Here is a 15,011-nt window from a genome sequence, read left to right as displayed (position 1 = left end):
GACAAAGGTCTTGAACTCCTGGCCTCAAGCAATCCTCCCACTGCAGCCTTCCAATGTGCTGGGATTACAGGCGTGAGCCACCATGCCCAGCCTGAGCCACTTGTTTACTTCACTGGTACTATATGCATTGTTTCTAGGCATCTTTAAGATAAATAACATTCCCCCAAAATATGTCCAGACTGTCCTTAGAAGAGACCTTCCATGTTACCAGACCACACAGAAGCTGGTGTAGTGAAAGGTACCTCAGTGGTGAAGCCACAAGGACGTTAAGTTAAAGAGTAGAACTAGAGATGATATGCAAATACTAATAAAAACGTTCACTGAAATACACAAGAGAACACCTGATTTCCACATCATTAGCTGTTCTTACTGACATAGCTAAAATATCTCTCAGAAAATCCAGGAGCTACCACAAATTTATAATAACCAAAGGGAATGCACTACATCCATCTCTCTGGTTCCGCCTCCTTTTCTTTCAGGCTACTAGGCTACGGGCAAGGTTAAACTCTAAATAAAGTACACACTTAAATAGAAAATGTAAAGGCCAAACATATTTTTTTTAAAAAACCAAAAACCTGAGAGACAGTAAAATAAACATTAGCAGTTTACTAAAAACTGTCCTCAAATATTTAATTCTAGATATCAAATAGATCAGCAGACTTTATAAGCAATTTTTCTGGTTAATAATTTTGTCAACATTCAATGTCTACATGTATTTAGCTCATTATCTTTGACCAAAAAAAAAGAAAAGTTGCTAATGGTGTGAAGTCAAGATGGCTCAGAACAAGATGACTGAGAAAAAGGCTTCCATTTAGATCAAGTTTTCAAATCGTGTAAATAACTTCTACAGTAAAATCTGGCTTGTTTCTTAGCTATGTTAAGTATCAAGGAGCATATTAAAATTTGATCTTTAACACTTATTCTACCCACAAATGTTCTGACAAGACGGCAGGTAGCTAGAGTCTTGAGGGTCAGAAACCAAGGCAAGATGAACTCTTTCAAGGAATTTCATATACAAATCTTTGTTCCCACTTTAATGCTGGAATGTTAACGTCATTCTCTAAATATTTTACTAGATGAACTATGACCCTGATGAAAATTACTATCAACAGTAACTACTAAATGTAACTTTTATATTCAATTAGGTTTGTTAGAGGCATTTATAAAATATTTGCTCACCAAATACTTAGAGAATGTGCCTTACCAGTAACTGAAAAAGTTTAATGAACCAGGAGAACAAGAATAGATGGGTAAGAATAAATTCTTCTGTTCATTAATTTTAATGTTTCAATATTTATCACAGCAAAATTGGGAATGTCTTTTTGATAGTTTACCATTTAATTTTGACTGTGAAGCAACCAACTGTCTAGAAACATTCTTGGTTAGTGACAGAAACACTGAGAAATCAACATGTTAGAATTCAAGGAACTGATCAAACTATAGATCAATATTAAAGTAAAACTGAGATGTAGTCATGACCAATAAAAATATCAGCAACATTTACCACTAATACCTCATAATGGTGATTTCTAACAGATCAGCCTTAACAACTACACCTCCCAGTCGCTGGAGAGGGCTTTGCAACGAACATGTCACAGCAAGAGAATCCTGCACTTCACGTGGTCATTACTCTTTTCTGACCCTCTAGTGTTTCCAGAAACCCCAAACACTAGTCCATAGGTTCAGGCAAACACAAGTACACTTACCATTTCATGGGGGAGGGAATGAGCAGAAAACACATGGAGATATATAAGGTTCCAGCGGAAAAAGACAATTAAAAATGCTCACCCTATTGCCCATGTTTTGCCCTGTGCAGATTTTATCTAGGAATACTGGAGCCAAATCAAGTAAGTTAAATATTAATGAGGCTCAAAATGCAAGAAAAGGTAAAGTACACTCAAAACAGGCCAAAAATATAACAGAATCAACTGTTGAAGACTGGAGGGCAACTACTTGTAAAAAACATAGGTCCTACAGATCCAAGCTAGATTTGAAAACTGAGTGCAACATCTCCAAACCAAACAAAGACGTTCAAAACCAGGCACCTTCACAGTCACCTTAAAGCTGGAGGGAAAAAACAGATATACTTTTATCAGCAAAACATAACCCATAAGATTTTGTGCTGACACCTCGCCAACCCATCAGCACCTCTAAAAAACAATATTTAAATATTAATATTTCTAATGGCCAGGTACACATACATGACTGCCAGAGAAATGTCACCAGAGTGAGGCAGAATTTGTAAAATCCCATTCTACAAGTATTAGCAAAGGAAGGTTATGACTCATGGATATGAATGGACTATAATATATAAATGACACATTTCTGATATATTCACAAAATCTTTATAGAAAGTATTAAAACTCAAAAAAGAAGTAAGATAGGAGTCAAATAGAGAGATGAAATGTATAAAACAAATGAGCAGGCAAACTAAAAGTTATTGAAAGTATTTTACTTCAGATTGAAAAATGAACAGCTTCCACTGTTCACTGCAAGATACACAGTATTCACGAATACAATGCTGGTCATTTGAGGAAATGTATACACACCTCAATTTCTCCTTCATGCTTTTCTTTTAGAAAGATACTGTTTACCAAAAAGAAACTTCAGCAGTACAGGAAAAACTATTTTCCCAATAAATTTACGAAAACCTAAGATTCCCAATGGAATCAAGATTATCTTCCCGCTACCACCACCTTAATATAATCACATGCTTATTGGAACACTAATATTCGCACCCTAAGAGTACATTTACTTTCAACAATGAGGGTGATTCTTTAAAAACAAACAAAAAACAACAAAAAAAACTTCAGTGTGGTAAATGTAACATAGATCTCTGCAAGTATTAAGTGTCTGAAATAGGCAGCTAATACTGGATTTAATATTATTTTATAAATAATTGTTCCCTTAGCAGTAAACATAAGTCTACACATTCACAATTGTCCTAGAAAATAAATACTGTGATTATGCACAATGTTATGACAAACTAGTTTCAAAAACAAAAGCTCAACATCTCGATAAAAATTCTGATCAGAATGTGACTCAAAAATTTAAAACATTGTCAAAATAACATCACATTTAAAATCTTCCACAGTTTACACGAGTACTATGAGTTTCCAGTTTTGGAACACATTTTTCCATTGTGAATTAAAATATGAACATATTGAAAATTGTTAATTTCAGTGATGACATCAGTTTTGGTCTTACTTTAGCATTATTTTCTTTATAAAAAGTTACACTAAGTGTCCATTAATGGTCTGATTGGTCTTCAGTATTTCATAAATGTATATAAAAGAAACTCCTAAAAGCCAATAGTACTTTATATGTATATATATATAAAAGAATCTTGTCTCAGAAATGGCTGTATTTAACAGAGCCATACACACTGATGCTAAACATAAGAGCTTTCATCCTGAAAGAAAGCATTTTCAGAAATGTCACTTACATTCTATTATATTAAATATTCCCAACTGAGTTTCAAACTCAACAGGTAATGATAACAGAATTATACATCTCATTGCACTCAAAGCTGACTACAACCAAAATTTACAGTATGATTGAAACAAGCCAATGCTTAAAAAAGTTTTAATTAACGATAACAATTCCATGAAAGAAGAGGATAAAGAATGGGATGACAAGAAGTATTTGGTCTTAATAAGGCAATACAAAATAGATCCATTATCAAAGACCATTTAATTTGGAAAGATCAACAATACCAAAAGCATAAAGTGGAATATAAGAAAATAGTTTTTTATAAGTATGATTTAATTAAAGCTGTTTACAGTTATTCTCCCACAGTAGTTAAGCATGAATTTTAAAAAGAATAAGAGATGAGAAACAGGCACACGCAGCACACAGGGTTAGAGAAGCCAGCATGCAAAGTCTGTGGAACTCGAAGTTTCACTGCAACAGGAATGAGACCAGACATGGGTGGCCGTTTTTTTTTGTTTTGTTTTTTTGTTTTTTCCTATTAGGAAGAAATGGGGGGGGGGGGGGGGGAAAGACTGCAAAGGCAGCAAACACAAAGTCATGTACTTGCCCATTGCCCAAGACGACAGCACTATAGAAAACAGTTGCAAGTTAATTCTCAGAGATGACCAGAGATTTTTCAGTGTTTACACAAAAGTACATAGTACATTTTTTTTTACAAAATAAAATAAACATCATTTGCCACCATAAACCTTTTCTTTAGAGAGGAAAAATTTTTGCAGCAGGACACAAGGGTTCTATTAAGTCATTTCAATGCTGAGAAAAACAAATTGAGTAATAGAACTAATCACTTCCCTATATATGGATGTTAAGATGACAATTTAGATTATTTTTCAAACTAATCCTGAGAAAAAATCTGTTTACAATTTAAACAGTAATGTTATGTAAAAAGTATTATTAACAAATCCACTATTACAAATATCAATTTCCTATATGGTCTTCTATACATACACACAATAAAATGGTAAATATATGCAAAAATATTTAAAAAAAACAAAACAAAAAAAAAAAACATGCACAGATCACTTTCCCCTTTGGAATCTGGACTTCCTATCAGATACCTTTGTCTTCCTTCCCCACCCCATCCTCTGATATTGTTTTTTGTTTCTATCACCCTACCAACACTGAATACTATTCCCTATAACTCTGCATAAAGCCAGTGAGAAATATATTTATTTTACATTCAAGCTTTAAATCTTAAAATGACCCTGTTGTAGCATATGACTTATCAATTAAGCAGCCTTTTTTTCCCCCTTTTATGCTTGCTTTTTTTTTTTTTTCTTTTTTCTTTTTTTTTTTTTGCAGTTGTCAGTCTTCATGATCCATTCTGTGGCGAGCTGGGAAAAAACGCAGTTGCTAAATCAACGTCTGAACAGTGTGAGGCTCCTGAATGTCTCCCAGGAGTCCCTGCGCAACTGTCCTGAGCATGAGATCATTGCACAGAGAAGACAGTCCACCGCGCAGCGCCGACTATCTACAGAGGTCTGAGAGGGGCGCATCCCTCTTGTGTTTCCTCTTTTTGCCATGGTAATACTGATTATTGGATTTGCCTTGATGTTGTTTGTTTGTCATCAAGGAACCATGGCTTGTTTGAGTTGTACCTTGGAAGCCTTTACTGGAAGAACGAAAGAGCCTTGCTGATCCATGCTGCAGAAACAGAAAATGACCACAAAGACATCAGTATTGCAGAAAAGCATCTGGATTCGGGACAGCTTTCAAAACTAGGAATATGCTGGCTAGAGAGTTACCTTACTGATCACTGACTTATCTAGTGGGCAGAAAAAGCTGTTACAGGGGTTAACTCTTTTTAGCTCTGAAACCCTTACTTTATTTTAATGGAAATATTGAAAAGCACAGACCACTCGCTTGCCTTCTTAACAGTGTGTGTGGGATGTAAAGGTTTTCTTAAGAAACCTACCAACCCAAATACCACATCATAAGTGACATAGCGGGAAGAGGCTCTTGGACATGGCAGGCACATGGGTAGGCTGGGGTCAGCACAGGTGGCCGCTCCCTTCCTGCTATGCATGGCCTGTGGCTTTCTCATGACCCCCGTCCCTTCTGTCAACCCTGTCACTTGAACTGGTATTTTGCGATGAGTCTGTGTCTGGCATATATGGCTAAAAGCCACAGAGGTAAAGTGAACTCAGTGAGTCAAATCAGACACAAGGGGACAGCCAAGAGGCCTCTTCCCAGGTTCCTAGCTATAGTTAGGAGTGACCTGGCCTCAGGCCAGAGCCCCATACCAATGGCTTCCTCCCCTCACTCTGAGTCATTACTCAGTTAATGACAATTCTAGGCAACAAAAAAACTGAGAGTATCTCTGTGGCCTTTTAAGTCCAGGTTAATGTTAATCAACTGACCATGCCTGACAGCCAGCTGATCGTTTCAACACCGGCAACAAGGTATTGAACATTAAAATATTAGAAAAGGATACATTATTCCCAGATATGCACACTACCATGAGGCCTCACAAAACCTTCATGCCAGCTTATTTCATGTACAATTGAAACATTTTTTATATGGTAGTTTGGCTGGAACATCTTATAAGGACCAGTCAATAGATTTCTGAAGAGGTTTATGTTACAATGGTGTCTCACAAGGACATCCTGTTCCTAGAAGCACTGTCATGTGTTGGAATCTCTTAGAATAAAGTAAGTTTGTTCTTCAATCTAGCGTTTTCTTCAAACTCATGCTGCATATTATTCACATGTAGGAAACCCTAAATATTTTGTATCAAATACTAACAATTAAAAATCCACGTTCCACATACCTGAGATTTGTTGGTGCTGTTGGATGTGTTAGTGGTTTGGGTGCTTTGCATTTTGCCAACTGCTTGAGAGGACTCCAAGGATACATCTTGCGACCCTACTCGGTTCCCAGTGGACGGACGGCAAAGCAGCTGTTTCGGGGTTTTGCATGGTGTTGCATCAGAATCCTAACATAAGTCACATAAGTTATAATGTGACATATTAGTAATTTAGATACTCAATATTCAGAAAGAAAAACAATTTTGGTTAAAGTACTCTCTAGACTAAATTTAAACATTTGGGAGTTAAAAGAAGCACACTGAGGAATTTACAAAATTATTTGTTTAAATTTTCCTCCAAACATTTAGTGACTGATTTTATCAGAGAGCTTCTGTTCATTGTTAAATCCACTGCCCACATCTTACCTTGAAGGAGCTCACAGAGGTCTGAGTTTATTTGTTTTTTTATTTATAGAAAATGAAAGAGTATGGTAAAGAGTGAGGAACCTAGGTCCTAGTCCCTGGCTTTAGCCAGACACAAGATGATGGGTTTAAGGGGTTCAATCTCTGAGAGTCTGTAATGACAAATCAGTGATCATTCCAACCAAACATAATAGTGTGGGTGGGTGCAGACTTCCCAGCGACAGTGGGCTGAGCCCCACCTGTTTCTGGGCTGCTTGGGCCATGACAATGCTACGTCTCTCTGCAGGTCTCCACCCTGGCCCTGGCACTTTACCCAGTATCTCAGAGTCACATTCTCTCACTCCCCAAGACTCCATCTCCCTGTGTCTGTGACATCTAGCTTGGCATTCTGTCCTCCAGAGCATATTGCTCTAGGAACCAAAAAGGCACACAGGGAGATTTTGCACAGGAGGATTTATGATTCCATATTGACACATGGTCATCAACAACATACAATATTTAGATTACTTTTCATGTCCTACAGTTAATAAAGTTAAAATCAAACAGGTAAGCCTGCTTTAGATATCAAATCAGTAAACTACAAATTAACTTCGATTTTAAAAGGTAACTTACGTTATAATTGACACATAAATTCTATCAGGATGGGGGAAGAAAAAAATTCTATCAGGGTAGAAAGAGAAAGTAGATTAGAAATTACGAGAGGATAAGGGAGGGAAGGAAGAATTAGGAGAAACTACTACTAAATGCAGGGTTTCTTCTTGGGGTATGGAAATGTTCTAGAATTACTAGAGATGGCTGCACAACATTGTAAATATGTTCTAAAAACCACTGAAATGTACATTTTTAATGCTGAATTTTATGTTAATTATATCTCAATTTAAAAAAATTTGGCTGGGCACAGTGGCTCACGCCTCTAATCCCAGCACTTTGGGAGGCCTAGGTGGGCGGATCACAAGGTCAAGAGATCGAGATCATGGTGAAACCCCATCTCTACTAAAAATACAAAAAATTAGCTGGGTGCGGCAGCGGACACCTGTAGTCCCAGCTACTCGGGAGGCTGAGACAGGATAATGGCGTGAACCCGGGTGGTGGAGCTTGCAGTGGGTCAAGATCACGCCACTGCACCCCAGCCTGGGCGACAGAGCAAGACTCCGTCTCAAAAAACAAAACAAAACAAAAAAACAATAAAACAAACAAAATTCAACCAGGAAGCTGAAAAAAATTGAGTGAAAGAAGCCTTACACAAGAGTATATTCTATGTGGTTCCACATATATGAAATTCTGAAACAGGCAAAACTAACTATAGTGTTAAAAAGTCGTAACAGCTGGGCTCACACCTGTAATCCCAGCACTTTGGGAGGCTAAGGTGGGCAGATCACAAGGTCAGGAGCTCGCCACCAGCCTGGCCAACATGGTGAAATCCCATCTCTACTAAAAATAGAAAAAATTAGCTCGGTGTGGTGGCACGTGCCTGTAATCCCAGATACTCAGGAGGCTGAGGCAGGAGAATCGCTTGAACCCAGGAGGCGGAGCTTGTGGTGAGTGAAGATCATGCCATTACATTCCAGCCTGGGTGACACAGCAAGACTCCGTCTCAAAAAAAAAAAAACAAAAAAAAAGAACAAGAAAAATGTTAAAGGCCAGGTGGGGTGGCTCATGCCTGTAATCTCAGCAACTTAGGAGGTTGAGGCGGGTAGATCATGAGATCAGGAGTTCAAGACCAGCTTGACCAACATGGTGAAACCTCGTCTCTACTAAAAATAAAAAAAATTAGCCGGGCACGGTGGTGTGCACCTGTAATCCCAGCTACTCAGGAGGCTGAGGTAGGAGAATCGCTTGAACCCGGGAGGCAGAGGCTGCAGTGAGCCAAGATCATGCCACTGCACTCCAGCCTTGGTGACAGAGCGAGACTCCATCTCAAAAAAAAAAAAAAAAAAAAAAAAAATCGTAACAGTGGTTCCCTCTGAGAGTGGGGTTAGGGATTGATAAAAGAATCATGAGGTTGCTCTTTGGGTTGACGGTAATATTTGTACCTTATTAGGATTTTGGGCTATACATGTGTATGTATTTGATAAAATTTAGTGAACATATGAGCAAGTAACCTAGACCATGAAAGTAAAAAAATTGGGGAAATTTAAGAAAAAAATTTAGTAAATGTACAATTAAGATTTCCTTATATGTCAATTTCATATCAAAAGGAAAAAATAGGCTGGGCACGGTGGCTCACGCCTGTAATCCCAGCACTTTGGGAGGGTGAGGCAGGCGGATCACTTGAGTTCAGGAGTTTGAGACCAGCCTGGCTAACAAGGTTAAACCCCATCTCTACTAAAAATACAAAAAAATTAGTCCTGTGTGGTAGCAGGCGCCTGTAATCCCAGCTGCTCAGGAGGCTGAGACAGGAGAATCGTTTGAACATGGGAGGCGGAGGTTGCCGTGAGCTGAGATCATACCACTGCACTCCAGCCTGGGAGACAGAGGGAGACCCCGTCTCAAAAGAAAAAAGAAGGAAAACACAATAAACAAATATTGGAGTCTGGCTACAAGGATGTACAAGCTACAGTACTCTAGGGGAACTGATGTCTGTAATCTACTTTGAAATGGATCAAAGAATAAGATGCATTAATGGATAGAGTGATGGATAGACAGGTATGAGATAAGCAAGTAAAAGGTTAATGGCAGAATCTATCGGTGAGTACACGAATGCTCACTAAAATTTGTTCACTTTTGCTGTATGCTTGAAATTTTTCATAACAACATGTTGAGAAAAAGTACAAGCATGAACGTTATTAAAATATCCCAGTAACATGTAAGCAAAGGAAGTAGCCTTAGCCTTCAAGGTAGCGTTAACCCCAGCAAGAGAACGTGCATGCGTCTGAGTTCAGAAGAGCTGAGGCTTTCATACTTACTACATCACTAGAGCTGGACTGTGTGGCAGAAGAGGACGACACTGGACCTGATGAAGAGTTTGAAGAGTGTTTACTAAGAGATTCCGAGGTTTTACTTCTACATTTTCCAAGGGCTTCATTTTCTTCAGATAGATTATTATTACATTTATCTAACTGCTGAGTATCTACTATCAAGGTAACACCATTTCCTGAAAGAGTGGCAAAAGATTGGAAAACGTTTCTTCCCATTAAACGCACACAACACAGAAAAGCCTCTAATACTCAGTCAATCGACCAAGGAAAATATCTTACCATTGCATGAAGGCTCAGGTCTATTCTTCAAGCCCCACTGCTTTGATATCCAATCTCTGTATGTGGCGACTTCATCTGTTACTCTAATTATTCTACCTAGTATGCTGCACGTGTTTAAAAAGAAAGGGAGAGGGAAGGAATAACATTAATTTGAAGATAAGAAGCCACAACCAATTTTGACATAATGGGCTGGTTATAGATGAATTTTTACCTTTCTGTTTCATTGTTGGGATAGTACTTTGCTATTGGTGATACAGCATGACTCAAAACAACGTAGGCATAATCAAAGGCCTGCTTCACTTGCATGGCCCCATATGAACTCCTTCCAACATCATTACCTTTAAAAGAAGTACAGGTAACATAGTAAGCTTGACTGTGCTTAATGTGCACTAAATGTTGACGACCCTCTTCCAGGAGAGCAAGGGCCATAGCTATCCCACCAGAGTTGCGCCTGGAAGCTGAGCTGTGAGCTGTCCCCAAAGCTCCTCAGTCTCTGAATATGTGCATCATGCAGTTGGTACTTCATAATGGTGTATCAGTTGTCGAAATGTATTCTGGCCCATCAAGAACTACCCCATTCCATACATAAACAGTTATGCAAACAAAAGAAACAGCGCCCTGTTCACTCCTAAGAGTGAAACCCCAAGTTACATTAGAAATACTTCTATATTTTTTGGGTTTATATTAGCTATATATCTATTTATCACTCTAAATTATGAGCCCCTAAAAAGCAAGGATCATCTTGCTGAAAAGTCTTCGTGTCCTTGGGCCCAATGCTTTTGAACACAGCAGGCTCCCAATCAATGTAATGTTTTCTCAGTGAATAAACACATAGAACTATTAATGTTTATATGGCAGCTCAATAAGCCAGAAAATGGTTCCTAGGCAACTACTGTATCTTTTCACTCCCTTTCCTTACTCATTTTCAAAGTTTACACATTAAAGCAAATGACTAAAAGCACTTCCACTGAAGTCCAACAATGCAGAATCTAAATATTTTACAATTATATCAAGAAAAAATATTGCTCAGAAAAATCAGGACACAAGCAAGCAAACAGAACTTCAAAAAAGCATGGAAGGAATTTACTTTCTGCTTACTTTCAAGCCCACACGAAGCTGGAAAAAGCATAAAGAGACATGCAAAATCAAAGAGGAAAGGAGAAATTCAAAAAGAAAATACACTGTCTCCTTGCATCCTTCTGCTCATGAATTCAAAGATATTACTGTGCTTGCTGCCTCTAAGGACTTCAGAATCATCTCATTAAAGCCTCATTAATTGCTCACAATTGGTTATAATCAAGGCAATAAGGACCCAAGAAAAAGGAGAAGCAGCCACCAAACATGAATCCATCCAAAAAAGTAATGCCTTTTCTACTATGCTTTTAGGGTTAAACAGATTCTACTCTCCACTTATCTGGAAGTCGCCAAGGTGTTTTTCTATTGTCTGTGTCTGTCTATTTTAGTATGTTTGCTCATGAAATATTTTGATGAAAAAAGAATAACAATTAGAAGTTGTTCCTTCATTTTTCATCTAAAGAGAATTTAAAGTATAATAAGGTGACTGACAGTGCCCTCTCTTTGAATGCCCACAAATTTACCTAATTTCAATACCTGGTTGTAAAGGATCTTCGATATAAAGCATTGATGGCCTGTAGCCATCTAGCATATTTTTCTGTACTTCATCTTTGGCCACATATGAACCACCATCCTTTATCCGGATGCCAGTCTTTAAATAATTGAAGTGTCGTCCATATAATTCAAAAAATTCTATTAAGAGAACACCATAGTTTGTATTGGGGATGCAAGCATCTTCCCTGGGATGTAACTAAAAGCAGAAAAGAAGAAATTATATTGGATTTTTGCTAAATTATCAAGGAGACGGGGAATAAATTATATTCTAACTTCTACAAGCAATATTATTATAATTTTGGTTTAGCATAGCAGTCAATTGACAATGGGATAACAGCAGCCTATACTGCTGTTACACACAACACTAAAGTCCCATGGTACGGGAATGGTGGGAGACTGTAAGGCTGAATTTTACGGCTGCACCAGGCTGCCGACCAGGGCTGGCTTGGCCCAAGACATCAGCAAAGTCGTCCTGACTCACGAATAGACTCAGGCAGTTGGCAACCCTGCGCCACATAAACACACCCATTTACAATACTAAGACTCTAATTCACTTATCCAAATAGCAGGTCTCAATTCCAACTAAACTTACAAGAGTTAGCTGCTTAGAAGACATTCTTATTGCTGGCACTTATACTATTTACGCTTATGGAAACTAGGCCGTATATTTTGCATGTTAAAATTTGCAGTGAAAAGTCTCAAAAATACTAGAATGTATGGGATTTGAAACCAAAAATATTCTTTCATAGGAATTTAAAAATATGTATTTGCTAAATGATGAAAATGTACCCAGTTTAAAGGGAAAAACCATAAGTAATCAAGGAAAGCAATGCAATTACAGGTTGATTTTGATTTTTTCCAAAATGTTTCCCAGCTGATTGATCACTTTTGCTTTTAGTGTGCACTAGCATGGTATACCCATATGACTTACCTGAAGGAAACTGACTGCCATTAAAAAGAGACTATAAGAACCAATTCCACCTGTAAATACTTCATTAAGGTCCCTCTGCAATAGGAATTGTTTCAATACTAAAACCAAGTATGGCAATACAGGATATTTCTGAAAAAGAAAATTGTATTTTCAATGAATTCCTGTATCAGTAACAGATCTAAGCATTAAGAGGGGCATAAATTGGTCCTTACATTATAAAATTTGGTAGCGATATACAACATACTTAATTTTCCATTCTAAGAGTAAAAAAAAGTAAACTATAGGTAATGAATGGTTCTCCCCTTATATCTAAAATGTTAAGACATGTACACATGAATAATAGCATCTAAGTACTTGCTACAGGGCTGGGCATGGTGGCTCATGCCTGTAATCCCAGTACTTTGGGAGACCAAGGCAGGCAGATTACCTGAGGTCAGGAGTTAGAGACCAGCCTGGCCAACATGATGAAACCCTGTCTCTACTAAAAATACAAAAAAACAGCCAGGAGTGGTGGCGGGAGCCTCCCAGCTACTTGGGAGGCTGAGGCAGGAGAATCACTTGAACCCAGGAGGCAGAGGATGTAGTGAGGCGGGATCGTGCCATTGCACTCCAACCTGGGCGACAGAGCAAGAATCCGTCTCAAAAAAAAAAAAAAAAAAAAAGTACTTGCTATAGGATAGAAACACTAACAGCATGTAACTGATGATGCTCATTTGTGACCATGACCCTCTAATATTCACTTGTAAACAGATAACAGAAAGAGTACAAGGACAAAGTCACCAACATCTTAAAGCACTAAATCAGTGAGATTTTTAAGAATCACTTTTCTTGGTGGCGCGCCACTGTAGACTAGGGACCTTTAGATTATTCTGCCACAGTCCTGGGGCAAACAAGAATCCGGCCTGCTGATGTGCACATGGGCTGATGACTACAAACAGACCACCCCTCCCTTCCACACTTTACAGGGAATGAGGCAGGGCTATCCGAGAGAACACCTGAACGGACAAGTATGTACAGAATGAGTCCACCTTTTGCTGTGCACATATTCATTCACTCCCCTCTGTAAGCCATGCCATAAGCTGGGGCCACTGAGGAAAACAAAGCAGGCACAACATCTTCAAAGAAGTCTGAACAGCTATTATTACTTACGGTGGTAAAATTACTAGTTATTTCCATTTTTTTCCCCCACACTCTTGTCACCCAGGCTGGAGTACAGTAGCACAATCTTGGCTCATTGCAATCTCCAGCTCCTGGGCTCAAGTGATCCTCCCACCTCAGCCCACGACACCCAGCTAATTTTTGTATTTTTGTAGAGACAGGGTTTCACCATGTTGCCCAGGCTGGTCTGGAACTCCTGAGCTCAAGTGATCTGCCTGCCTGGGCCTCCCAAAGTGTTGGGATTACAGGTGTGAACCATAGCACCTGGCCAGTGATTTCTATTTTTTTCTTTACTCTTATCTCTGTTTTCTAGATGTCCTACAGTGAACACGCATGGCTTCTATAAAAAAGAAAAAAAAAAAAGCTTATACTTTTGCAAATTGTATCAAACTAAGCAAGCACAGGAAAGAACAAAAATATGGAGAAGTAAGTATTTTTAAACATTGTGGGCTGGGCACGGTGGCTCACGCCTGTAATCTCAGCACTTTAGGAGGCCGAAGTGGGCAGATCACTTGAGGTCGGGAGTTTGAGACCAGCCTGGCCAACATGGAAAAACCCCATCTCTACTAAAAATACAAAAATTAGCCGGGCATGTTGGCACATGTATGTAGATCCAGCTATTCTAGAGGCTGAGGCACAAGAATCATTTGAACTCGGGAGGTGGAGGGTACAATGAGCCAAGATCGCACCACTGTACTCCAGCCTGAGTGACAGAGCGAGACTATGTCTCCAAAAAAAAAATAAATAAAAGAAAGAAAAAAAAGAAAAAAAAAAAAAACACTGTGGTTAAGTCAGTCTAGATACAGTTCCCTTTCAAAGAACAATAAGGGGTTAGGTTTGGTGGCTCATGCCTGCAATCCCAACATTTTGGGAGGTCAAGCAAGGAGGACTGCTTGAGCCCAGAAGTTTAAGAACAGCCTGGGCAACATAGCAAGACCTCATCTCTATTTTAAAAAAGGGGGGGCCACATAGCAAGACCTCATCTCTACTTTGGGAAAAAAAAAAAAGTGGCCGGGCTCGGTGGCTCACGTCTATAATCCCAGCACTTCGAGAGGCTGAGGAGGGTGGATCACCTGAGGTCGGGGTTTGAGACCACCCTGGCCAACATGGTGAAACTACATCTCTACTAAAAATACAAAAATTAGCTGAGCGTGGTGGTGCACGCCCGTAATCCCAACTACTCAGGAAGATGAGGCAGGAAAATCGCTTGAACCCGGGAGGCGGAGGTTGCAGTGAGCCGAGATTGCGCCCCTACACTCCAGCCTGGGCAACAGAATGAGACTCCATTAAAAAAAAAAAAAAAAAAAGTTAGTCAGGTGTGGTAGGCCCGCCTGTGATCCCAGATACTCATGTTAAGGTGGGAGGACCACTTGAGCCCAAAAGGCTGAGGCTGCAGTGAACCATGATCACTGCACTCTAGCCTGGGTACCAGAGT

General features: G+C 39.0%; 1 protein-coding gene across 4 annotated transcripts in view; it reads right to left on the bottom strand.

Moving 5' to 3' along the window:
- Positions 1-2,440: 2,440 nt before the first annotated feature.
- The window catches only part of TENT4B (terminal nucleotidyltransferase 4B), an 84,401-nt gene continuing 71,830 nt past the window's right edge, over positions 2,441-15,011 (bottom strand). For 2 of the 4 annotated variants that reach the window (XM_026456868.2, XM_026456867.2), the window contains 7 exons: positions 12,419-12,547; positions 11,470-11,683; positions 10,070-10,196; positions 9,859-9,962; positions 9,568-9,755; positions 6,263-6,427; positions 2,441-5,136 (listed from right to left, as the gene is read on the bottom strand). In XM_026456868.2, the coding sequence (XP_026312653.1) occupies positions 4,960-5,136; positions 6,263-6,427; positions 9,568-9,755; positions 9,859-9,962; positions 10,070-10,196; positions 11,470-11,683; positions 12,419-12,547 (1,104 nt within the window). In that variant the 3' untranslated portion in view covers positions 2,441-4,959. The remainder of the gene's footprint in view (positions 5,137-6,262; positions 6,428-9,567; positions 9,756-9,858; positions 9,963-10,069; positions 10,197-11,469; positions 11,684-12,418; positions 12,548-15,011) is intronic. The other 2 variants (XM_023209877.2, XM_026456869.2) reach the window with 1 other exon arrangement.

This window comes from Piliocolobus tephrosceles, chromosome 17, assembly GCF_002776525.5.
Source record: "Piliocolobus tephrosceles isolate RC106 chromosome 17, ASM277652v3, whole genome shotgun sequence".
NCBI lineage: Eukaryota > Metazoa > Chordata > Mammalia > Primates > Cercopithecidae > Piliocolobus > Piliocolobus tephrosceles.
The sequence above is the reverse complement of the archived record's forward strand: the minus strand, read 5'-3'. Positions and strand labels throughout refer to the sequence as shown.